Source organism: Stegostoma tigrinum, chromosome 42 (assembly GCF_030684315.1).
Source record: "Stegostoma tigrinum isolate sSteTig4 chromosome 42, sSteTig4.hap1, whole genome shotgun sequence".
NCBI classification, from domain to species: Eukaryota; Metazoa; Chordata; class Chondrichthyes; order Orectolobiformes; family Stegostomatidae; genus Stegostoma; species Stegostoma tigrinum.
The window spans coordinates 3,534,093-3,560,341 of record NC_081395.1 but is presented as its reverse complement, the minus strand read 5'-3'; the positions used below and the strand labels follow the sequence as shown (position 1 = coordinate 3,560,341).

General features: G+C 48.2%; 1 protein-coding gene across 1 annotated transcript in view; it reads left to right on the top strand.

Annotated features, from left to right (window-relative positions):
- pola2 (polymerase (DNA directed), alpha 2) overlaps positions 1–16,498 on the top strand; it is a 56,123-nt gene extending 39,625 nt beyond the window's left edge. Inside the window, exons 17-19 of the mRNA XM_059641614.1 lie at positions 14,363–14,422; positions 15,094–15,220; positions 16,001–16,498. Coding sequence (XP_059497597.1) covers positions 14,363–14,422; positions 15,094–15,220; positions 16,001–16,150 — 337 coding nt within the window. The 3' untranslated portion in view covers positions 16,151–16,498. The remainder of the gene's footprint in view (positions 1–14,362; positions 14,423–15,093; positions 15,221–16,000) is intronic.
- The last annotated feature ends 9,751 nt before the right edge of the window (positions 16,499–26,249 follow it).

The following is a 26,249-nucleotide window of genomic DNA, read 5'->3' as shown; positions in this document are numbered from 1 at the left end:
CTTCCTGAAGCAGGGTCTAGGCCCGAAACATCAGCTTTCCTGCTCCTCTGATGCTGCTGGGCCGCTGTGTTCATCCAGCTCCACACCTTGTTATCTCAGATTCTTCCCAATCTTTGCCTTGGTTTCAGATGTTGTCTGATGTGGCTTGTTTGAAGAATGTTTGGGAGACTTTATAGCACAGAAGCAGCTGTACAGATGGTACTGATTAGTGGATGAACAGTCGTGGTTACCTTGAAGATATAGGGAGGATTCCGAGTGATTTGTGACACTACCACGTGGCAGAACGGCAGTTTACGGGTCCTGGCCAGGAGTCCATGATGAGAGCTCATCAGCTTGGTGGGGAAGAAATTTCTTCATTCATTCATGAATTGTGGGCATCGCTGGCTAGGACAACGTTTATTGCCTGTCCCTAACAGCTAAGAGGATGTTTAAGAGTTGCTGAGGTTGATGTGGAGTCACGTGTAGACCAGACTCTGTTAGGGCAGTAGATTTCCTTCCCAAAAGTGAACCAGATGAGTTTTTGCAACAGTTGGTAGTGGCTGCTTTTGCCCTGGTCACCGTTAAATGAGCTTTTACTTCTACATCTTTGTTAATTTCAAATGACACCTTCCGCTAGGGTAAATCCGCGGCCCCAGAACATAAACAAACCGAAGTTGCTGGAAAAGCTCAGCAGGTCTGACAGCGTCTGTGGGTCACGTGACCCGAGACATTAACTTTGATTTCTCTCCACAGATGATGCCAGGCCTGCTGAGCTTTTCCAGCAATTTCTGTTTCTTTTTTCTGATTTACAGCATCTGCTGTCCTTTTCAGTTTTCCTGAGAACATTACCCAGGCAGGTCTCAGCCCACTGGTATGACCACCCCATGCCACAGCCACCTCCCCAATCTAAAGCAACTTCTTTGCCACAGATTTTGTTTGAAGTAGGGACTGTAGTGATCTTCTGAAGGAAAATACAGTGAATATTTGTGGCAAATCAAGATACAGAGCACCGGTGAGAGCGCAGGCTGAGGGTATAAATTTTGGATTGCTTAGACCATAAGACCATAACACATAGGAGGAAAGGTAAGGCCAATCGACCCATTGAGCATTTAAATCATGGCTGATGGGCATTTCAACTCCATTTCCCTGCACTCTCCCCGTAGCCCTAGATTCCTTCTGAGATCAAGAATTTGTTGATCTCTGCCTTGAAGGCATCCAACGTCCCGGCCTCCACTGCACTCTGCGGCAATGAATTCCACAAGCCCACCACTCTCTGGCTGAAGAAATGTCGTCTCATTTCAGTTTTAAATTTACCCCCTCTAATTTTAGGGCTGTGCCCACGGGTCCTAGTCTCTCCGCCTAACAGAAACAACTTCCTAGCGTCCACCCCTTCTAAACCATACATTATCTTGTAAGTTTCTATTAGATCTCCCCTCAACCTTCTAAACTCTAATGAATACAATCCCAGGATCCTTAGCCGTTCATCATACGTTAAACCTATCATTCCAGGGATCATCCGTGTGAATCTCCGCTGGACACGCTCCAAGGCTAGTATGTCCTTCCTGAGGTGTGGGGCCCAAAATTGCACACAGTATTCTAAATGGGGCCTAACTAGAGCTTTATAAAGCCTCAAAAGCACATCACTGCTTTTATATTCCAACCCTCTTGAAATAAACAACAACATTACATTCGCTTTCTTAATCATGGACTCTACCTGCAAGTTAACCTTTAGAGAATCCTGGACCAACACTCCCAGATCCCTTTGTACTTCTGATTTGCGAATTTTCTTACCGTTTAGAAAATAGTCCATGCCTGTATTCTTTTTTCCAAAGTGCAAAACCTCACATTTACTCAGTGTGCTGGCACAGGAATGATGGGCTGAATGTCTCCAGCTTTCATGCTGAGTTTCCCTGTGAAGGATGTAATTATCCAGTCCTAATGTTGGCCATGGTGAGTGGGTGGTACACAATGGTGATGGTGTAGAGGGAGATGTTTCATGGGGCCACCTCGTGGTGAAAACCTGAGCAGCCACTGTGTGATGCTTCACAAAGTGAAACAGAAGGGGCGTGATTGACGTAGCAAGTTAACATGTGGCACTTGGTACAGCGTCAGCTCTAATAACCCTGGGGAATTATGGGAACTGTGAGCACGAATTTTCATGTCTGTGTGTGTGTTTCACTATAAAGGGAGAGCCATGTAATTTTGTCAAATGTCTATTTGCACTATCTTACTCCCAAGAAATCAAAGTTTGGACAGGCAAGACCCCCCCCCCCCCCCCCCCCCCGCAATCCATTTTGACTGCAGTTTACTATTCAGGGCTGCCCCCCACCCCCCAAACATCTCTCTTTTCCTCCTCCCCCCCCCCCCCCCCCCCACAACGTTCTTTCATTTCTCTCTCTGACTGTCTTCTGTCTATTCCCTGATCCCGAATGCTGTCTGTCTGACATTTTCTCTCTCTCCTGCCGCCCACTCTGCTCTTCTCCCTCCCGCTCTGCCCCTCCTCCCCCCCCCTCCCCCACCACCGCGCACACTCTATCTCCCTCTCTGAACCCTTGCTTGCGCTCGCTCTTTGCACCTCGCTCTGTCTCTGTCTCCCTCTCACACTGTTTCACATCTGGAAAAGTTATGACATTCATTACACCATAATTGGCTGAAGTATTTTGGGGACGTTGCCATTTTGGCAGCTGTGTTTTCCAGTGCCTGTGATCCTGCTGGAGGGCACTCTGGCTGTGCACACCTCTCCTGTTTACCACATTCCTGCACCCTGTCTTCATCTGTTTATAGAGATTAAAGAGACGATACTTGGATATTGCAGCTGTTTAATATCAGGTTTATTGATGCGTGTGTCACTGGGGCTAGATTGATTTTAGTTTAAACAAACAAGTTAGTATTCCTCATCAGTTTCTTGAGAGCAACAAGTCAGACGAGTAATTCTTTTAAAATCTGAAATATGTGAAGAATGTCTCAGGGCAGTGAGGTTTGACTTGTCAGGGAGAGTAGATGTGTTCTGCTTGTATTTCTAGGCTTATGCCCCACCTGTTTTCTGTCTGTGCTTTGAAGCTCAATGCCTGCTCACAATAACCAAGTGCCCTGATGTGGTGTGAGAGCTTGAGAATTGAGTGCCAACAGCAGTCTGTCTGGGCATTTGAGGAAATACGAGGCGATCCTACCCTCCTTGGTGTGTGTAGAGTTATGCCTTCTCACATCCCTTCCCAGCAGGAGGCTATGGCAAGACACATGTTCAAATGTATGCGTGATTGCTCAGGCACGCACGTACACATACATGCTGATTCCTTTCCATCTCCTCTTGGGTTTCCAGTTGTTACCTGATTTGCGAAGGATCAGTGGGCTTGGTTCTGTGAACGAATCTCGGAACAAACTTGCAGTCCTAAACCTTCCAGATTGACCCTGTGAGTAAAAGATGCTTGGGAAAACGACTTTATTCATTGTTCTGAGAATACGAGACTAGAAAGTATTGTCGTGCGTGGGAAATCATATCCCTCAAGCTTGATTGAGCTTTTTGAAGTGACACAGAAGGTGGATGAGGACAGAGCAGTAAATATTGCCTTGCTGAAGTTCATATACACAATAAACAAGGTTCCTCACAGTAATCGGTTAGCAAAGTTAGATCACATGGGATCCAGAGGAGCTAGCCACTTGCATATGAACTTGGTTTGAAGGTAGGAGACAGAGGGTGGTGGTGGAGGATTGCTTCTCAAACTGGAGCCCTGTGACCAGCAGTGTGCCACGAGGATCGGTGGTGGATCCACCGCTTTTTGTTATTTATATAAATGATTGGGATGTCAATGTAAGAGGTATGGTTAGTAATCTTGCAGATGGCACCAAAATTGGAGGATAATGGGCAGTGTGAAGCAGGTCACTTCACAGTACAATGAGACCTTGATCAGATGGGCCAAGGAGTGGCAAATGGAGTTTCCTTTAGATAAACATGGTAAGGCAGACCAGGGCAGGACTTATAAACTTAATGGTAAGATCCTAGGACTGTTGCCAAACAAAGACCTTGGGATGCTGGTTCACCATTCCTTGGAAATGGATTCTCAAGTATCGGGATACTAAAGGAAGTGTATGGTACGCTTGCCTTTATTGGTCAGTGTTTTGAGCACAGGAGTTGGATTGTCACATTGTGGCTGTACACGACATCGGTTAGGTCACTCCTGGAATACTGAGCTCATTTCTGATCTCCAGAAAGATGTTGTAAGGGTTGGAGCTTTGGGGAGAGGCTGAATGGAGGGGGTGGGTGAGGAGAAGGGGGAGTGGGATGTTTGTGGATGTGGTGCCAATTGAGCGGGGGCTGCTTTGTCCTGGATGGTGTCGAGCTTCTTGAGTGTTGTTGGGGCTGCCCCCACCCAGGGGCAAGTGGGAGGTATTCCATCCCACTCCTGACTTGGGCCTTGTAGATGGTGGGGCAGGCTTTAGCGGGGGTTACTCGCTGCAGGATTCCCAGCCTCTGACCTGCTCTTGTAGCCCCTGTGTTTATGTCGTGAGTCCAGTTGAGTTTCTGGTCAATGGGAACCCCCAGCATGTTGATAGTGGGGGATTCGGTGATGGTAACACCATTGAATGTAAAGGGACGGTGGTGAGATTGTCTCTTATTGGTGATGGGCATAGCCTCGCGTTTGTGTGGCGCGAGTGTCACTTCCACTTCTCAGCCTGAGCCTGGGTATTGTCCAGATCTTGTTGCATGTGAACACGGACTGCTTCAGTGCCTGAGGAGCCACGAATGGGACTGAACCTTGTGCAATCATCAGCGACCATCCCCATTTCTGACGTTATGATGGAGGGAAGGTCGTTGATGAAGCAGCTGAAGGTGGCTGGGCCGAGGACATTACCCTGAGGGACTCCTGCAGAGGTGTCCTGCAGCTGAGATCATTAACATCCAACAACCACAGCCACCTTCCCATGTGTCAGGTATGACTCCAACCACCGGAGAGTTTTCCCCCTCATACCCACTGATTCCAGGTTTGCCAGGGCTCCTTGATGCCACACTCGGTCGAATGCAGCCTTGATATTAAGGGCTGTCTCTCTCCCCTCACCCTCTGGAGTTCAGCTGTTCTGTCCGTGTTTCAACTGAGGCTGTAATGAGCTCAGGAGCTGAGTGGCCCTGGCAGAACCCAAACTGGGCGTCACTGAGCAGGTGCTGCTTGATAGCACTGTCACTGACACTTTCCATCACTTTACTGACGATCAAGAGGAGACTGATGGGGCGGTAATTAGCCGGGCTGGATTTCTCCTGCTTTTTGTGTACAGGACATACCTGGGGCAATTTTCCACATTGTCGGGTAGATCCCAGTATTGGCTCAGGGAGCGACAAGTTCTCATTGAAAAGATCCCTACGGTGTGGAAACAGGCCCTTCGGCCCAACAAGTCCACACAGACCCTCAGAGCACCCACCCCCTATAACCCACCTAATGTACAAGTTCTGGAGCAAGTCTCCAGTCCCATTGCTGGAATGTTGTCAGGGCCCATAGCCTTTGCTGTGTCTCCAACCGTTTCTTGATATCATGTGGAGTGAATTGAATTGGCTGAAGACTAGTATCTGCGAAACTGGGGACAACTGGAGGAGACCGAGGTGGATCATCCACTCGGCACTTCTGGCTGAAGATCACTGTGAAAGCTTCAGCCTTATCTCTTTGCACTGATGTGCTGGGCTCTTCGGTCATTGAGGATGGGAATATTTGTGGAGCTTCTTCCTCCAGTGAGTTGTTTAATTGTCCACAAGCCCTGGATTCACCCCTGGATGTGGCAGGACTGCAGAGCTTAGATCTGATCTGGTGGTTGTGGGATCGCTTAGGTCTGGATATTGCTTGCTGCTTTCGCTGTTTGGCGTGTAAGTAGTCCTGTTTAGTGGTTTCACCAGATTGATACCTCATCTTCAGGAATGCCTGGTGCTGCTCCTGGCACACTCTCCTGCACTCTCCATTGAACCAGAGCTGATCCCCGGGCTTGATGGTAATGGTTGTGTGGGGGATATGTTGGGCCATGAGGTTGCGCTGGAGAACAATTCTGTTGCTGTTGATGGCCCACAGCGCCTCGTGGATGCCCAGTCTCGAGTTGCTAGATCAATGCGAAGTCTGTCCCATTGAGCACGGTGATAGTGCCACACGACACAATGGAGGGTATTCTCAATGTGAAGGTGGGAGTTCGTTTCCACAAGGACTGTGTGATGGTCGCTCTTACCGCTACTGCCATGGACAGATGTAACTGCAGCTGGCAGGTTGGTAAGGCTGGTTCTAGTCTATTTCTCCCTCACCACCTGCTGCAGACCCAGTCTCGCAGCTTTCGAACCCGACTAGCTTGATCTGTCGTACTGCTGCCGAGCCACTGTTGGTGTTGGATATTGAAATCCCCCACCCAGAGTGCATTTTGTGCCCTTACCACCCTCCGTGCTTCCTCCCAGTGTTGCTCAACATGGAGGAGAGACTGATTCATCAGCAGGTGGAGGACAGTATGTGGTGATCAGTTGGAGGGTTCCTTGCCCATGTTTAACCTGAAGCCATGAGACTTCATGGGGTCCAGAGTCAATGTTGAGGACCCCTGACTGTATCCCACTGTGCCACCCCCCTCTGCTGGGTCTGTCCTGCCCGTGAGACAGGAGATATCCAAGGATGGTGATTGTTTTGTTGGGGACATTGTCTGTAAGGTATGATTCTGAGAGTTTGACTATATCAGGCTTTGCTTGACTAGTCTGTGAGACAGCTGTCTCATTTTTGAATTGGACCAAAAGGTCTGTTTCTGTGCTGTAAGGAAACTTATCATTCTGTTGGGTTCATCTATCCAACTCACTTTACGTGATAAAACCTTCAAGCAGCCAATGCAGAGCAGATAAACAATTGCCATTCACAATTTAGAAGGCAATGATCCAACTGATTTAGTGTTATCTGAATTCCTGGGATTGGACTGGAACAGCCAGTTCCCTGTTCTAATATTTTTGTTTACACACAGGAGGTGTTTTACCCTCTTGTAACCTCCGGTTACTTCCAGCGTGTCTCGAAGGCAGTGGGGTTTACAGTTTGTCAGCTGCCCTTGATGCATAACCAAGCTGCTGTGCCTGTGACTGCCCAGAAAGTTAGCCCAGGGCTGTGACATTTGGGCTTCGACCTGCCTGCATTCACTGTCCACTTGGAGTGCAGTTGCTGTGTGATTGTTCGTTGCGGAGCTGGAGGAACACCGCGGGTCAGGCAGCATTAGAGGGGTAGGAGAGTCGACGTTTCAGAACTGAAGGGTCCCATGACCCAAAACGTTGACTTTCCTACTCCTCTAATGCTGCCTGACCTGCTGTGTTCCTCAGTCCCACACTGGGTTGTCTCTGACTCCACCATCTACAGTCCTTACTATCTCCCTGTGCGATTGTTCCTGTCCGATTCCAGGGTGCAGAGATTGACTCAGATAGCAGGAACTGTAGATGCCGGAGAATCTGAGACGACAAAGTGTGGAGCTGGATGAACGCAGCAGGCCAAGCAACATCAGAGGAGCAGGAAGGCTGACGTTTTGGGCCTAGACCTTTTTTCATTTTCTGCTCTTCTGATGCAGCTTGGCCTGCTGTGTTCGTGCCGCTCTACACCATGTTATCTCTTATTGCAGAGATTGACTGCTGCCTCAGCTGGCCAGACTTCCCTGTATGACCTCTGTGCAGTCCATCTGCATCACTCTTTGTAGACAGCTCAATTTAGAGTTTTGTAGAGATTGGCAGCAGAAACACTATGAATAGCTTTGTTTCTGAAATCAAGCTTGCCAACCCTCAACTGTTGGCTCACCTCCTTGTTTGCCCCACTCCAGTGTTTGTGTAATATAGCTGATGCTGCGATGTCAAACTGTCCCAAAGCTAGCAAAGCAAAAAAAACTCGAAAGTAACAAGGATATGATAGAAAACAGATGCAGAAAGGGCTGAGCTGCCACCACAACATGATGAATGTTGAAAGCCTGCCAATTCCAGCCAGTCCTTTTTCCAATCTGCACTAAGCTCATAATTGATGGTGTTATGAGTGTGGTAAATATATTGCACTAACAAAACCTTTGGGCTCTTCAGATTTGTTTGTTTCCAGCCTGTTATTGACAGTTAAATGTTGCAGAAAGAAAGCAGAGATTAGCAAAGGGCTGATCCTAAACTTTGCAGCAGAGTCTGTAACTGGAGTTCCAGGCGAAACTCGTGCTGCTGTGTTGGGCCCATGGTGGGGGTGGGGACCACAGTATCTGTTTGCTGACCTCCCAGACAGCCCAGGATCCACATCTCCATGGTGGAGTTCAGCTGTCTCCGAGGGTGGGGAAGCAGGCTTGAGTAGGGCCAGGGTCAGTTGCTGGCGAGGTTATGCTGAGTTCTTGTAAATCTCAGGCTCTGACTCAAACTGCAAACTTCCCACAATCATAGAGGTGGACCTCCCATCACTGAGTGCAAGCAAAAAACTGACTTCCTTTCACTGTCTTCTTTATAATTCTCTTGACACTAAGAAGTGTCACATCAGGAGGAATCAGACCATCTGCGTTGAGCGTGTCCTTGTCAGATACCCAACTGCCAGCAGGGCTCACTGGATCGTAGGAGGATTCCAACCCCCACCATTTTACAGCTGCATCACACACCCTGCCTTCAGCTAAGGCTCACTGGTGTGGTACACGGTGCTCTCGCTGCAGTGGCTCAGCATGGCCAACACACCGCAAAACTGCTCTCTGCACCTGAGGGGAACCACTTTTCCTTTCACTCATTATTCAATCTGTCAGAGTTCAGGTTATCTTTACCAAGGAAGGAGCTGGAAAGCAAACTATTCTTGTACATCCCCCAAGTGAGCTTTTAAGTATATAACCCCACTGAGCAAAGTCCTGCAGTAAGAGAATGGAGCGCCATTAACTGCTGTCATACCCACTGACAAAACGACGTTCTTGGGGGGTGGTGGGGCTACACAGCATTTGTTTCTTTTTGGGTCAGGATAAATGTTCTGTTCAGCAAAATGTAAAATAGTTGTAGAGAGCAAAGTCCAGAAGGGGAGAATGTGCACAACCCAACTCACTCCATGTGCGATGAGTCTAATCGGTTCCCCCAGCTTTTGATTCCCGACTTTAAGAAACACTCTTAACTCCAGCAGCACCCATCTTGCTGGGTGAAACGCAAAGGGCAGTTTCTCTGGTGACCCAAGGCCAGTGTTTATCCCTTAACCAATGTCATTTGAATTGTGATCTGGGCCGTGTGGGAACTTGCTTTGGGAAGGTACATCTTTGGGGCAAGAGATGTATCTGTTGGTTATACGTAGCTGTATTTCACACAGTTCCCTTCTCAGCGAATACTCATCCTGTCCCTTTTATGGAGGCATATTTGCTGTACCGTGTTGTCACAGATAAAGTCCCGGTTTCTGAGCTACAGAAACGATCCAATATTCAAACCTTGGTCTCTGTGGAAACGGCAGTCCGAGGAAGGAGTGACCCTGATTCCTACCTGGAGTACGCTGTTGGAAACCTACCTCCAGCCAACCCAGGAAAGGTACAACATAAGTGTTACACTTCCTATCAATCAGAGCCTGTTTCACTCACCCTGTGCCCACACAGACTTTCAACAGGGTACTCCAAGTAGCACTACCCCTTCGTCAGGCTGCCATTTCCACAGAGACCAGGGTTTAAACATTGCATCATTCCTGGTCGGTGTAGCTCAGAAACAGGGACTTCATCTGTGACAGCCCTGCTCTGTTACTAAAGATTGTACCTGGGTGCTCTGTACCTAAGATGGCACCTGGTTGGTGATCTTGTAACTGAAGAAGCAGTACCTAAAATGGCACTATAAATGGGGAACTTATAAACTTTTCACTGTACACATTTGAGTACGGGTGACGATAAGGCTAATTCAATTCAAAGCGTTATAGCCAGTGATGTGCTATTGAAGCATTCTCACTTTTGTGAGAAAGCAGCAGCCAATTTGCTCACAGCAAGCTCCTGCAAACCTTAATATGATAACGACCCAGATTATCTGGGATGGTAACCTCCCCTGCTCTGCCACTGTTGGGCGGAATTGAGGATGGTGAGGAGGAAATAAATAGGCTTCAAAGCACCTTAGGTAAATGAGTGGACAAGTACATGGCAAATGCAGTTTAATGTGGATGAGTGTCATGTTATCCACTTTGGTTGAAAAAGCAGAACAATAGAGTACATTTTAAATGTTGCTAGATAGGGAAAGTGAGTTTGCAGAGGGACCTGGGTGTCGTGCTACACCAGTCACCAAAAGCAAGCATGCAGTGCAGCAGAAGTTTGGAATCAAATAGTATGTTGGCCATCATTGCTAGAGGGTTTAAGCTCAGAAGTAGAGATGTCCTGCTGCAGCTGTCTACTAAGGCCTTGTACGACACCTGGAGTACTCTCTCTCCTTGCTCAGAAAAAATATACAGCAAACCTTTATTAACCAGCACCTAGGGAGCCAAGAATGTACCGTCGATCGGATATTCCAGTTGATCAAGGGGACTGTGTAATGTAAAAATGCACATTAAGTAATGGGATTGTAACGCAGGGGGCAAACTTCTCACCACCATACTTTATTTGCAGCATAAGTCATTGAAATCATAATGCAACTTTGCCTTAAATAAAATGTACTGGCAGAGAGTCTTCTCATGCATTCCCCCCTACCTGACTACTTGGAGGGTGTGATGATATAGTAAACTTCTAGTGTTCAGGGTACACAATTTTTGCCAGTGCCTAAGGTAGCATTAAAACTAAGTTTGTTGTACTTGCCTTAGAGAGAGTGCAGTGAAAAGTTCACCAGACTGCTTCCTGGGCTGTTCAGAAGAGATTAGGTCAAATGGGCCTGTACTCACCAGATAAAAACTGAAAGGACTGCAGATGCTGTAAATCAGAAACAAAACCAGAAGGGCCACTCGACCCGAAACATTAACTCTGATTTCTCTCCACAAATGCTGCCAGACCTCCTGAGCTTTTCCAGTGATAACTGTTTTTGTTTCTGCTTCTGTATTTGCTGGAGTTGAGAAGAATGAGAGGAATCTCATTGAAACGTATAAAATTCTGACAGGGCTGGAGGGACTGGATACAGAGATGATGCTAATCCCTGCTGGAAGTACAGAACAAGCGGCTCTCAATCTTGGAATATGGGATAGGCCATTTGGGACTGAGATGAGGAAAGATTTCTTCACTCTGAGGGTTGTGAACCAGTGGAGTTTGCAGCCATAATCGGCTGAAGTTACTGACTGTACTTAAAGAAATAGATTTTAAGACGCTTGAAGGTGGTTTGGATGGTGGTGGATTAAATATGCAGGAGTTGAGATAGAAGATCAGTGATGGAGCAGGCTCAATGGGCCGAACTGCCACCTCAGCCCATGTTTTCCACATTGCTATCCTGTTAACCAGCTGATAGGCCAGTCAGCCTTACTCGGTTCTTGACTCTGGCTCACAGCAGCCAGGAATCATGCCTGGGACTGTGATCCGTAATGGTAAGTGACATTCTTTTAACCCATGACCATTTGTCTGCCTCCACTTCAGAGCTGGAAAGTTAGATTTCTCATTTTCTGAGATAATGGGAACTGCAGATGCTGGAGATTCCAAGATAATAAAATGTGAGGCTGGATGAACACAGCAGGCCAAGCAGCATCTCAGGAGCACAAAAGCTGACGTTTCGGGCCTAGACCCTTCATCAGAGAGGGGGATGGGGGGAGGGAACTGGAATAAATAGGGAGAGAGGGGGAGGCGGACCGAAGATGGAGAGTAAAGAAGATAGGTGGAGAGAGTGTAGGTGGGGAGGTAGGGAGGGGATAGGTCAGTCCAGGGAAGACGGACAGGTCAAGGAGGTGGGATGAGGTTAGTAGGTAGCGGGGGGTGCGGCTTGGGGTGGGAGGAAGGGATGGGTGAGAGGAAGAACCGGTTAGGGAGGCAGAGACAGGTTGGACTGGTTTTGGGATGCAGTGGGTGGGGGGGAAGAGCTGGGCTGGTTGTGTGGTGCAGTGGGGGGAGGGGACGAACTGGGCTGGTTGAGGGATGCAGTAGGGGAAGGGGAGATTTTGAAACTGGTGAAGTCCACATTGATGCCATATGGCTGCAGGGTTCCCAGGCGGAATATGAGTTGCTGTTCCTGCAACCTTCGGGTGGTATCATTGTGGCAGTGCAGGAGGCCCATGATGGACATGTCATCAAGAGAATGGGAGGGGGAGTGGAAATGGTTTGCGACTGGGAGGTGCAGTTGTTTTTTGCGAACTGAGCGGAGGTGTTCTGCAAAGCGGTCCCCAAGCCTCCGCTTGGTTTCCCCAATGTAGAGGAAGCCGCACCGGGTACAGTGGATGCAGTATACCACATTGGCAGATGTGCAGGTGAACCTCTGCTTGATGTGGAATGTCATCTTGGGGCCTGGGATGGGGGTGAGGGAGGAGGTGTGGGGACAAGTGTAGCATTTCCTGCGGTTGCAGGGGAAGGTGCCGGGTGTGGTGGGGTTGGAGGGCAGTGTGGAGCGAACAAGGGAGTCACGGAGAGAGTGGTCTCTCCGGAAAGCAGACAGGGGAGGGGATGGAAAAATGTCTTGGGTGGTGGGGTCGGATTGTAAATGGCGGAAGTGTTGGAGGATGATGCGTTGTATCCGGAGGTTGGTAGGGTGGTGTGTGAGAACGAGGGGGATCCTCTTGGGGCGGTTGTGGCGGGGGTGGGGTGTGAGGGATGTGTCGCGGGAGACGCGGTCAAGGGCGTTCTCGATCACCGTGGGGGGAAAGTTGCGGTCCTTAAAGAACTTGGACATCTGGGATGTGCGGGAGTGGAATGTCTTGTTGTGGGAGCAGATGCGGCGGAGGCAGAGGAATTGGGAATAGGGGATGGAATTTTTGCAGGAGGGTGGGTGGGAGGAGGTGTATTCTAGGTAGCTGTGGGAGTCGGTGGGCTTGAAATGGACATCAGTTACAAGCTGGTTGCCTGAGATGGAGACTGAGAGGTCCAGGAAGGTGAGGGATGTTTTCATTTTCTGGCCTGCCTTGCACAGCTGGAAGCCCTGGGACGGTGCATCGTATGCTGGATTTATCAGATACTAAAAATTCCAGGATCCCGAATGCTAATGACGTTTCTGGCTTGTGTTATCTCGAGTAACGAGCTTCCTGAAGAGCTATTCCTGGAGAGGTGGCCCCATCTGTCCTCCAGCAGTTGTTTCCTGTAGGGTCTGGGGATCTGTTAAATTCCTTGGGCACCTTTGAGTTGTAAAGCCTGGCTTTGCCGGACCTCTTACATGTAAGGTGACTTTTCTGATCCTCAGGCAGTGTGTCTCTGAAATAACCGTTACCCAGCTGTGTAAAGCAACGATGCCTGTCTACATGTCACACTAGGATCTAGACTGGTGTCAGATAGCAATGTTGTTCAGCTAAGATGCACAATACCTTTACAGTACTTCCCAGGAAGATCCAGGGACACTTGACAGTCTAATTCATTCACTCAGTGTAGTGATTGTCTTGCCAAGAAGCTGACCAGTCTAGAGCTCTGTTTTATTTCGTCAGAAAAGAGGCGACTGAAGGGATGGAGTTCTTTTAAAATGTTGTTTTGATCGAGTAGACATATGGGAGAACAGAACAGAGGGAGGCCATCGGTTTAAAACAACCACTCAGAAATCCACTCGGGCATGCAGGAGAAAGTTCTTTCCCCAGAGAGTGGCAGAGAGCGCACTTCCACAGGAAACAGCAGATGTCAATAGTATCAATGTATTTAAGGGCTGATTAAATGCACGAGGGAGAAGGTTGGAGAACGTTAGAGATTACAGATTTAAAAAACATTTGAATCAGTTGCAATCACAGGCCATTCAGCCCCTCGAGCCAGGTCAGTAAGGTCATGGCTGTTCTGATCACTTTGTATTCCACTAACCCCCGATTAATCTTCACCTTTTTTGCTCTTCAAGAATCTATGCACCTCTGCCTTAAAGTGATGCAAAAATCTGCTTCTACCTGAAAGAATTCCAAAGACATGTGGAAAATGTTAACGGTGTAGTGGGGGAGGTCGGCGGGTCGTCTGCCGAAGGTTTTCGGAGAGTCACTTCGGAAGTTGTAGCTGGGCTTGTTGAGTTGTTCACCAAGCTGGTAGCTTGGTTTGCAGATGTTCACAGTCATCGTGGAAGTTTGGGATCGGGGCAAGGAATCCTCACTCACTGAGAAACAGGATTGAAGAATATTCTTTGCTGTGTGGACCAAGGCTTGGAACTCTTCAGCAGTGAATATAAACATCATGCATTTGTATTTTGATAAGACTATTAAAGTATACAGGAAATGGGATTAGATTTGACAGCTGCGGTGAAGAGCCAGTGATTTGAATGCTGGATGATTCCTGATCTTCACATTTGTTCTGAGGTCAAGTTGTAGTCTTGTTTATGGATGTGTGGAGCCAGTGACTCAGCCAGTAATGTTGTGCATCTTTCCATCTGCAGTCCCCCAGGCGGATCAGACCGATTTACAAGAATCCTCAAGCACATTCTGACCCAGAGAAGGTGAGAGAATCATTTTTATCCACTCCCACCCTCTCCCAAAGGTGCTGACTTTTATCAGGCCCTGGATCCCCCCATCCTTCCGTACCTAACTGTGCACTGACGTGTGAAATTGGACAGTCAGTGCAGACCCCTCACATTCTGTACCCCCGCCCTTTCGCTGTCTCTCTCGCTGAAAGGATCCGTGAGAATTCAACCTCCAGCCTTGAGCTTGCCACTTGTGAACATTTGAGTGTTTCTGGAAAGTTTGATTAAACCATCCAGCAATGTGACAAATGAAAGCGCTGCTGATTTGCCAGGGAATTGCAAACACTGTCAGCTCTTAGACTCTTATGCCCCACCTTGATATGGACATATATCAGCTGTCCCTTCATTGTAGCTACGACAAAATCCTGAAGCTGCTGACCTAACAGCATAATTCTTGTTTACTGTTCATTCCTATCTTCTCTGGCAGACAATAACTAACAGGCGTATCCAATCTCAAATGCATACAAAAGTCTAATTAGGAAAGATTTTCTTTGGCGCATTCTGGATAAAGTGCCTCAGTGATGAACTACGGTTTATTTGCCTAATAGCTCAAGGGGGAGGGCAGGATGAATGTGTATTGCCAAAGAATATTGGATTGTTGGCTAACAGCCTTTTCTTTCCTTCACCACCTCCCCCACCCCACACAGTTACTACCCTCTGTACCCACCCGCAGAGGAGATGAACATACATTACGAGTATCTGCAGTTGTACGCACAGCTCCCTGTTACTCCTGATGTTTTAGTTGTGCCCTCTGAGCTGCGATATTTTATTAAGGTGAGGAGCCTGTAATTATCAGCATGTGACTCCTGCCAATCTAGTAATTACTGTGCGCGCTGGCTGCTGCCGTTTGATCTTTATGACAGTATCTTTGATACCTTTATCTAATATAAACACAGGACGAGTTGGCCAGGCACTGGACCTTTACCTCAGCATTCCAAGTAACCCAAAGAGGGATGTTACTGGCTGCGTGAGAAGTAACTTTGGCAGTTCTGCTACCCACCATTTAAGGATGCGCGGCATGACATTCTGTGAATTTGGTGAATTCTGGCTCAAACAGTGCAACCCGTGCTGTGGGATCCATTGACGTTGGGGCAAAGGGGTTTGAGATTTTGATAGATTTGGATGTTCCTTCGTGTGTTTGAGCTAATCCCTGCCAACTCTGGCTCATGTCTAATCAGCGCTGATCGTAATTCCAGATCCCAGATTTCGTCAACTCATGCATGAGACCATTGCTTAGTTTGACGTGGAAGTTGACTTCTCTTCCTTTAGACCTATGTATGCGAACCTGTTTGAAGGTTCACAAGCCAGCCTAATAGGTACCAACCACTGGCATTGATTGGGACTTCCTTAATTGCTGTTGTGTGAATCTGTGCTGGCCCTTTTGCAAGGTGCTTTACTTTGTGTTTATCCTTTAACATGTTTGCCTGCAACGAAGGAGGGGGATGCTACCTGTGGGGAGGGATGGATGGAAGGAAAGCTGGGCTAGGACAGAGGCACTGATTGAGAAAACTGTGCGTTAATCTTTGGTCACCTCTGTGCTTTATCCAAAATCAGGATGTTCTGGGTTGCATCTGCATCAACCCTGGGAGGTTAACCAAGGGCCAGGTTGGTGGGACCTACGGGCGCCTGTTTGTACAGAAACGGAGTGGTGAACTGGCAGATCGTCAGACTCCCTGTGTGGCTGCACAAGTGGTGAAAATTTGATCCTCTCGAGGTAGATCGACATTCTCCCATGGCCCCAAACAGGGGAGAATTGCTGGGCAGAAGCAGGAATGTCAGGCAGGCCTCACTGAGAGCCACCTCACTCTTCTGGACATGCTATTGGCATTCTTCTCTGGATCCTTCAGCAAAACTCAGTTCATCTGAGATCATTTTACCTGACACCCAGGACTTGTTGAAACAGGATGACATTCGCTCCATAGTTTGTCTCTGTGTCTGTCTGTGCCCCTCTGTCTGTGCCCCTCTGTCTGTGCCCCTCTGTCTGTGCCCCTCTGTCTGTGCCCCTCTGTCTGTGCCCCTCTGTCTGTGCCCCTCTGTCTGTGCCCCTCTGTCTGTGCCCCTCTGTCTGTGCCCCTCTGTCTGTGCCCCTCTGTCTGTGCCCCTCTGTCTGTGCCCCTCTGTCTGTGCCCCTCTGTCTGTGCCCCTCTGTCTGTGCCCCTCTGTCTGTGCCCCTCTGTCTGTGCCCCTCTGTCTGTGCCCCTCTGTCTGTGCCCCTCTGTCTGTGCCCCTCTGTCTGTGCCCCTCTGTCTGTGCCCCTCTGTCTGTGCCCCTCTGTCTGTGCCCCTCTGTCTGTGCCCCTCTGTCTGTGCCCCTCTGTCTGTGCCCCTCTGTCTGTGCCCCTCTGTCTGTGCCCCTCTGTCTGTGCCCCTCTGTCTGTGCCCCTCTGTCTGTGCCCCTCTGTCTGTGCCCCTCTGTCTGTGCCCCTCTGTCTGTGCCCCTCTGTCTGTGCCCCTCTGTCTGTGCCCCTCTGTCTGTGCCCCTCTGTCTGTGCCCCTCTGTCTGTGCCCCTCTGTCTGTGCCCCTCTGTCTGTGCCCCTCTGTCTGTGCCCCTCTGTCTGTGCCCCTCTGTCTGTGCCCCTCTGTCTGTGCCCCTCTGTCTGTGCCCCTCTGTCTGTGCCCCTCTGTCTGTGCCCCTCTGTCTGTGCCCCTCTGTCTGTGCCCCTCTGTCTGTGCCCCTCTGTCTGTGCCCCTCTGTCTGTGCCCCTCTGTCTGTGCCCCTCTGTCTGTGCCCCTCTGTCTGTGCCCCTCTGTCTGTGCCCCTCTGTCTGTGCCCCTCTGTCTGTGCCCCTCTGTCTGTGCCCCTCTGTCTGTGCCCCTCTGTCTGTGCCCCTCTGTCTGTGCCCCTCTGTCTGTGCCCCTCTGTCTGTGCCCCTCTGTCTCCCTGATGCGTTGGAGCACTGAGATGTAATGTAAAACTGAATTTTTGATGAGGTTTCATGTAAATAAATGCTTTGATTGTTCTGTTGTATTCTGGAGAGACTAAGTTTTAATTTTGAGAGTCAGGTGGTGAGCTCATGTCTTGCCCAGCAAGGAACACCTTGCTGCTGGTTTCTAAGGAAGATAGGAACAGCTGCTCCCAAAACATAGCTCGGGGTGACCGTATGGAGGCTGGAAACCTGTAACTGACAGCTGCATGTATTTATCGAGCACTTTTGACATGGGAAGTAAGAGTAGGCCATTTGGCTTAGCAAGTCTTTTCTGTCGTTCAGCTCGATCGTGGCTGATCTTCTCCCTCAGTCATTTTCCAATGCTATCCTTGTATCCCATACTATCATTTCAGATAAGGAATATCTGTCCCAAACCTTTGAAATCATACAAAATATTACAGTAAGACCCATACATAGGTATTAGGACAAACTTCTAAAACTTGGCCATTGGGACTAGGCTTTGAGGAGTGTTTTAATGACAATTTTAGGGAGTGAAATCCAAAGCTTAGATTCTGGAAGACTGAAGGGACAGTCACCAATGGCGATGGGAAGGAAGTGGACAAGAGATTGACAAGACCCCCAGAACTGGAGGAATGTAGAGGTTGTAGGACTGGAAGAGGTTGGGGGTGCTGGGGGCCAGGCCATTGGAGGAGGGTGCGAATAAGGGAGCAGCTTTGTTCTGTGGAGCATTGGTAATTACTGTAGGAGGTGGTCTGATAGTATCTGTACCTGAAATGTGTGCCTCAGAGTGATAACAGAATTGTGCTTATAATTCCCTCCTCCTATGGGTAGGAGGGCCACAAAGGCCAGGAAGGGAGTGTTGGGAATACTGCTCTGGGTTGCTGCTCCAACAAGCAATTGACAAACTATCCAGCTGTGTTTGCGGAGGGTGTAGGTGTGAGTGTGTGCCTGTTAAATCCCATCAGTGGCACAACACCAGGTTCAAGCAGCATTTCTGTTGGACCTGCAGCATTTGGTACAGTGTTACCATATCTTCAGCACTTGCTAAAGTACAGGAGTTGTTCCAAAGTGGCCAGTGTGCTATAGAGTAACACTAACCAGCCTGCACATTTAGAAACCATTAGTCAGTGAGGTTGTGGTGCTGTTGGTTAAGGGCCGAATGGTGACCAAGATGTCAGAATAATTCTATGCTCTTTCAGTAATACTAGTGGATTTTTGACGACTACAACCCGAGTGAGCAAAAATAAATCACTTGGTGTTGATTTTACTACAAGCACTGACCCCTATGACAGTTCAGCACTCCCTTGTGCCATTGCCCAATCCAACATGCCCAGTATTAAATATTCGATTGAAAACTCTGGGGACAGGGGTTCAAATCATTGCCGGGTCTGCTGGTGGAATTAAAAATCTGTCTTCGTAATGGTGACTGTGACAACTGTCCTTGACTGTTGGGTTTACTAATGTCCTTTAGGGAAAGAAATCGACTGTCCTTACCTGGTCTGGTCTAAATGTGACTCCAGACCCACACAGGACTCTAAGCTGTCCTCTGGAATTGTCGGGGGAACCATTCGTTTCATAAGGCCGTTAGCATTCAGCAACTATAAAGAAGAAAGGTGATCTGTCCCTTCTGATACTCTTGTACTGTCCTCTTCTGATCATCTCGGCATACTAACTCTGGAAGACCATTCAAACAGGGATCCTGACCACTTCTCTCCATCGTTGGATTGTGCTCGATGCGATTGGAGTTGAATGGCCTAATGGAGCGACCCGAGAAGACTGTTGGCTGTGACAAAGTGGAGCAGTTGCTGTACTCCTTGTGGCATCGCTTTCGCCCCATGGTGGGAAAATAGAGGGAATAAGGGCTTTGGGAATATTGTCAATTGAGAAGAGAGCAGGAAAATACCTGAAGAGGATGTGAACAGGATGATGGAACGGGGGGGAGAAGTGCCTGATGGTATTTGTTGGAGTGAAGTATAAGGTGGTACATTTTGGAAGGAAGAGTGAGGAGAGATTAAATAAAAGGGGGGATAAATAATCTCCAGAAGAGGTACTGTAACAGGGGCACCTGGAGGTATAGGAGCGTAATTATTAAAGACAGCACAGCAGATCGTGGAAGTGAGAGGCAGTTGGGATATTTGGATTTGTAAATAGCGGCATTGGATGAAGAAAAGGAGGGAGTTATAATCAAAACCGAAATAACTGCGGATGCTGTAAATCAGGAACTAAAACAAAGTTGCTGGAAAAGCTCAGCAGGTCTGGCAGCATCTGTGAAGTTAAAAACCGAGTTAACATTTCGGGTCCGGTGACCCTTCCTCAGAGTTGAGGAAGTTCACAGATGCTGCCAGACCTGCTGAGCTTTTCCAGGTAGTTTATAACCGGTCTGCAGAAAATACTGGTTCAGTGTCCACTAGAGTGTGCTGTCCCATTCTGGTGAACACACTCCCGGAAGGATGAGGGGGCTTGAGACGGATGTGAAAAGATTCATGGGAGTGGTTCCAGGGCAGTGCAGTGTCTGTGATTGGCACTGCTGCCTTGAAGTGCCAGGGACCTGGGTTCAATTCCACTGACTGCGTGTGTGTGTGTGTGTGTGTGTGTGTATGGGTTTCCTCTAGGTGCTCCAGCTTCCTCTCTCAGTCCAAAGATGTACAGGTTATTTGGATTGGCCACGCTAAATTGTCCATCGTGTCCAGGGATGTTCAGGCTAGGGAAATGCATGGTTGTGGGGCTGGATCTAGGTGGGGTGATCTTCAAGAGGGTTAGTGTGTACTCAACTGGCTGAATGGTCTACTTCCACACTGTTGGATAAACGTTGGACCTAGTGATGTCCACATCAAAGAAGTAAATTTTTAAAACCCAGGTCACAGTCATGTTGTGTACAGTGAAGTAGAAGATTGGGGATGGTGGGACTGTTCTCTGTACGGACAGGAAGGTTGAGAAGTGTTCAAAAAGGTGAGGGGTGCAGACAGGAGTAGAATGCAAAAAACCTGTTCCCTTTTTGTGAGGACGTCAAGGACCAGGTGACCCGGGTTTAAGGCGATTGCCGAAAGAAACAATGGTGACATGAGGGAAATCTTCCTTGTGTGGAGTGTGGTTTGAGCTTGGCATGTGCTGCCTGAGAATGTGGTGGAGCAGATTCATACTTGACTGTCAGTAGGGACTTGGACAGTTATCTGAAGGAGTACCACTGAAAAGGAGAAAAGAGAAATCAATTATTGAAAGTACATCAAACCCAAAAAATGTGGACTGCAACTGCGCGGGAGTTAACTGGGAATCTGTGCTATGTCCTAAATTAATGTTTTATGGCTTCAAACTTCTGCCATCTGGAATTTTTAAAATCTTAACTCATTGTTAGAGTATTATGTAACTCCCTAAAGGGCTGATTTTTAAGTATTTGGAAAAGTTGACATAATTTCCAAGCATTTTAGTTTTAAATGTCTGAACTTCCACTAAGGAAACGCCATCCTGGTCTTTGTATCGCTCCTAAACCAGAAGCTAGTGCAGCCTGATTAAATGTGGTTAAAGAGAGTAATGGATCACAGCTCTTACCTCACGTTTTCAGCCTGTGAACCTTGTATTTTTCCCCCCTTTTCTTTCCTTACCCCACTATAACCAAGACCTCTGCCTTCCCTCTTGGGTAGTTGTTAAACGCTCCCCAGGGTAGCGTTGGCTCCAACACAGACAGGAGTTCTTCACTCAATGTTATTCCTTAATCAGTACCTAATGTGAGGTGCGGACAACAACAGCACCACCTCCAAATTGTCGTCCTGGTCACTCACTATCCTGACTTGGAATTGTCTTCCTTCAGTGTCACTGGGTCAAAATCCTGGAACTCCCTCCCTGACAGCATTGTTGATGCCTCCATCCCATGGACTGCTGCCACTCGAGAAGGCAGCTCAGCTCCACCTTCTCAAAGGCAATGAACACTGGGCCTAGTGATGTCCACATTTACAAACTCCGGTCATAGTCAGATATTGTGTGGGAGCTTGCTGTGTACAAATTGCCCACTGTGCTGTCTAATTGCGATGGTGACAATACTTCAGGAAAAGTCCATTGTGCACTGTGAAGCTTTGGGACACCCTGAGGTGCTAGAGAAATGGAGTTCTTAAGTGTGACACTCGGATGATTGTTACACTGCCCAGCTTCAACAGCACTCTTTTAAAGAATATCCCACTCAAAAGTTCTTCAGAGTCTCTCTCACTGTGTGTGTAGAGGAAGATATATTCACTAAAGCTAGCAAAGTTTCCACACAAGCAAGCAATTGAGCTGAAACCTTAGACTGTGTGCACTTTAGTTTGAACGCTGCATGATGCCATTTGACCCTAAAGTCATGCCTCTGTTTAGCTCCCTATAGCCACCTGTTACCCAGCTAAATCACACTGAATGTTGAACATAGGGTTACCTTCAGGGGGTCAACTTCCAAAGTAGCTCAGGAAGCTGTGATGATGGGAGGCTGCAGCGTTACAAAAGTAGATCTTTAAGCCATTTCATTTTTGCACTAAATCAAGCAATTACTTCCTCTAACCCCTTGTCTACAGAGGGCTAAGGGGTGATTGAAGGAAGGCCATTGAAGCAACTGGGTCCAGGACACTATCCTGAGGAACTCCTGCAGAGAAGTCCTGATGCTGAGATGACTGACCTCCAACAAACAGCACCATCTTCATTTGTGCCAAAAATGATATTTTCTTCGCAGAGCAGTTATGTCCTATCCACAAAAAAGATATTGATCTTCCAGAGGTGGTGGGCCCAGAGAAGGGTCTAGACCCGAAACGTCAGCTTTCCTGCTCTACTGATGCTGCTTGGCCTGCTGTATTCATCCAGCTCTACACCTTGTTACCCCCGATCCTCTGGTTGCCTGCCACTTCAACACACTACCCGATCCCCGGCCAACATCTTTGTCTCAGACTTGCAGCAGTGATGTCTGAACTTCCACTAAGGAAACGCCATCCTGGTCCTTGCATCACTCCTAAACCAGAAACTAGTGCAGCCTGATTGAATGTGGTTAAAGAGAGTAATGGGTCACAGCTCTTACCTCAGGTTATCGTCACAAACTGGAAGAACAGCACCTCATTTTCCTCTTGGGAACCCTGCAGCCTTCTAGACTCAGTATCGAGTCCAACAACTTTAGGGCTTGAGCTCTCCATGTCCTGACCCCAACCTCCTAACACTAGGCCTGATTATCACGTGGCCTGCTCTTACACACAATCCATTGTTAGCCACTAACTGTCCCCATTAATAGCTATTCACCTTCCTACCCAGATTGTAACCAACTCCTTTGTCTGTCGGACTGTGTTCCCAACTATTGTTTACTCCTTAAGCCATCTTCTGTATATAATCTGCCACTTTCCTACTTATTGTCAGTTCTAAGGAAGGGTCACTCCACCCGAAATTTTTAACTCTGATTTCTGTCCATGGATGCTGCCAGATCTGCTGAGCTTTTCCAGCAACTTCTGCTTTTGTTTCTGATTTACAGCATCCGCAGTTCTTTCGGTCTTTATGATACTTGCTGTGATCGAAAGAGTTGATAAAATAGTGAGACTATTTCCTCTGGTGGGATGAATCTAACACTAGGGGATAGAACCTTTAAATTACAGCCACATTGCTCAGAGGGTAGTGTCAGGAAGCACATTATTATATGGACATACATGCTCAGAAATTTGGCCCTTTTAATCTGCTCTGCCATTTGATTAAGGCCAATCTGATTGTGGCCACAGCTCCATTTTCCCACCCTCCTACAATGTTCTTCTATTCCTGTTAGTCAAGAATCCTGCCGAAGCCTGCTTTAATCTTAATTTCTGTATCCTCCCAGGGAGAAACCTGCTCTCAGCATCCACCTCAAGTCCCAAGCTCAGGATCTTGATGCAGGGTCTTTGCACAAAGCAGATTCCCCCAAAGTTCTGTCATAGCTCAGGATAAGTTGGAAGTGAGAGAACAGAGATTGATTGGCATGGATTGATAGCTTTTTTGTTGGGTAAGCTTGTGGAGGGTCCCTGAAGAAAGGCAGTCCGATAGCGTTCCCACACAGAGGGCGAAGACGGGCTCGAGGCTCATCACAAGGCCAATTCCTAAAGCTTCACTCACTGACACTGGCTGGAAATGCTCAGAGGGGAAAGGTACCATTCCATGTTGCACCCTACCCAATGTTTAGCTGGCTGATTTCAGTCAGTCCTGTGAATGTGACGCACCGCCATATCTCTCTGTTCTCCTGGGTCAGGAAGGGTGGCATTGGCCAAATTAATTGGTCCTGACCACCCTTCTGTCGCACACGTGGAGTGCTCACGTGTTTGTGTTTTTCGGGTGAGGCGCCTCTCGAGGTTGAACCAAGAATGTGGAACAGTACAGCTCTGGCCCTTCAGCCCACAATGTTGCACTGACCTATTATCCTACTAAGATCAAACTACCCTGCACACCCCACATTTTACTATCCTCCATGTGCCTATCCAAGAGTCGCTTAAATGTCTGTAAAGTATCAGACTCCACTACCACTGCCGGCAATGCATTTCTCACACACACCACTCTCTGTGTGAAGAACCTACCTCTGGCATCTCCCCTGTATCTTCCCCCAATCACTTGAAACTTCTTTGCCCCCTCGTAACAGTCATTTCCGCCCTGGGAAAAACACTCTGACTATCCACTCTGTCTGTGTCTCTCATCATGTTGTACACCTCTGTCAAGTCACCTCTCATCCTTCTTCACTCAAAAGAAAAAAAGTCCTAGCTTCCTCAACCTTTCCTCATAAGACCTTCTCTCCAGTCCAGGCAGCATCCTGGTAAATCTCCGCAGCACCCTCTGTAAAGTTTCCACATCTTTCCTGTAGTGAGGCTACCAGAACTGAAAACGATATTCCAAGTGTGGTCTAACCAGAGTTTTACAAAGTTGCAGCATAACCTCAAGGCTCGTAAACTCAGTTCTCCTGGCAATGAAAGCCGACACACCATATACTTTCTTTACAACCCTATCAACCTGGGTAGCAACTTTGAGGGATCTTTGGACGTGGACCCCAAGATCCCTCTGTTCCTCCACGCCGCCATGAATCCTGCCATTAACCCTGTATTCTGCATTCAAATTCAACCTTCCAAAATGAATCACTTCACACTTTTCTGGGTTGAATTCCATCTGCCACTTCTTTGCCCAGCTCTGCATCCTATCAATGGCCTGTTGCAACCTACAACAGCCCTCCACGCTGTCCACAACTCCACCAGCCTTTGTGTCATCAGCAAACTTGCTAACCCACCCTTCCACTTTCTCATCCAAGTCATTTATAAAGATCACGTAGAGCAGAGGCCCGAGAACAGATCCCTGTGGAACACCGCTGGTCACCCAGCTCCAGTCTGAATACTGTCCATTTCCTACCACCCTCTGTCTTCTATTGGACAGCCAATTCCGTACCAAACAGCCAAATTTCCCTGAACCCCATGCCTCCTTACTTTCTGAATGAGCCTACCAGGTGGAACCTTATTGAATGCCTTGCTAAAATCCATATCCACCTCATCCACTGCTCTGCCTTCATCAACGTGTTTTGTCACGTCTTCAAAGAATTCAGTAAGGCTTGTGAGGCATGACCTACCCCTCACAAAGCCATGCTGACTATTTCTAATCAAACTGTGCTTTTCCAAATAATCAGAAATACCATCTCTCAGAATCCTCTCCAATAATTTGCCCACCACAGAAGTAAGACTGACTGGTCTGTAATTTCCGGGATTATCCCTATTCCCTTTCTTGAACAAGGGAATGATATTTGCCACCCCCCAATCTTCTCGTGCCACTCCCGTGGACAGTAACGACACAAAGATCATTGCGATAGGGGCAGCAATCTCTTCCCTCACTGAATAGTCTGAACCTCATTCACCAGTAAAAATCCCCATGGTGTGTAGCACCTGGGTGAGGGACGCAACTGCGATGAGGAGTTGGTCAGATCGGGGAGAAAAGAGAACAGAGAGAGAAGGCAACTCTATCGTAGTCCCACTGTATTTGCTGCAGAGCCTCCATTTGAGGATGATGCAGGTAGGCAGGGGGAGCTTGCTAGCTGTGGCTAGTATTCCTGCAGAGTGCATTCAGCTTTGCTTAAGTGGAGACTGAAGCTCCAGAGTAGTGTGAAGCCTCCTTCAGGCTATTGTAAGGCAGCTTGGAAATCAGAACGGGCTGGTTTAGGTGGAAAGCACTCTGTTCCTTGGGGCAGGGGACTGTGCTGCTTACCCCAATGTGCTGACAATGTCGATTCAAACACCATATGTGGCCAGGCATTCTGAGTGACCCGAGGGTCAGATAGGAGGCGGGGAGCACAATAATGGCAGCTGGTCTGAATGTAGAGTGAAACAGGAAAGGTATTGATGGCCAGTAATGGGATGCTATGTTGCCATGAGTGAGCAGGGCTGGCTTCAGTGTTTAAGATTGTAAGTATCTCATTAATGTGTATTCACAGGAAGTGCATCAAAATAGCACTCGGAAAAAAGTACTTAAACATCTGTTGTGTACAACAGGCACATTCCCTGCAATAGATTTGTGCTCTATTGCTGTTTTCCTGTTAGTCAATAGACGGTAGAGTAAGGGATGGTCATTCAGGGATCGAACAAGCAGCAGCACATTTCTCAACAATGTCTCACTTCTGCCCTCCTCTCTCCTACTGTTAAATGACCATTAACTCAGACATGCACTGTCGCAGGGTCAGTGCTGAGGGAGCAGGCACTGTCGGAGGGTCAGCGCTGAGGGATCACTGCACTGTCGGAGGGTCAGTGCTGAGGGAGCGGGCACTGTCGCAGGGTCAGTGCTGAGGGAGCAGGCACTGTCGGAGGGTCAGCGCTGAGGGATCACTGCACTGTCGGAGGGTCAGTGCTGAGGGAGCGGGCACTGTCGCAGGGTCAGTGCTGAAGGAGCAGGCACTGTCGGAGGGTCAGCGCTGAGGGATCACTGCACTGTCG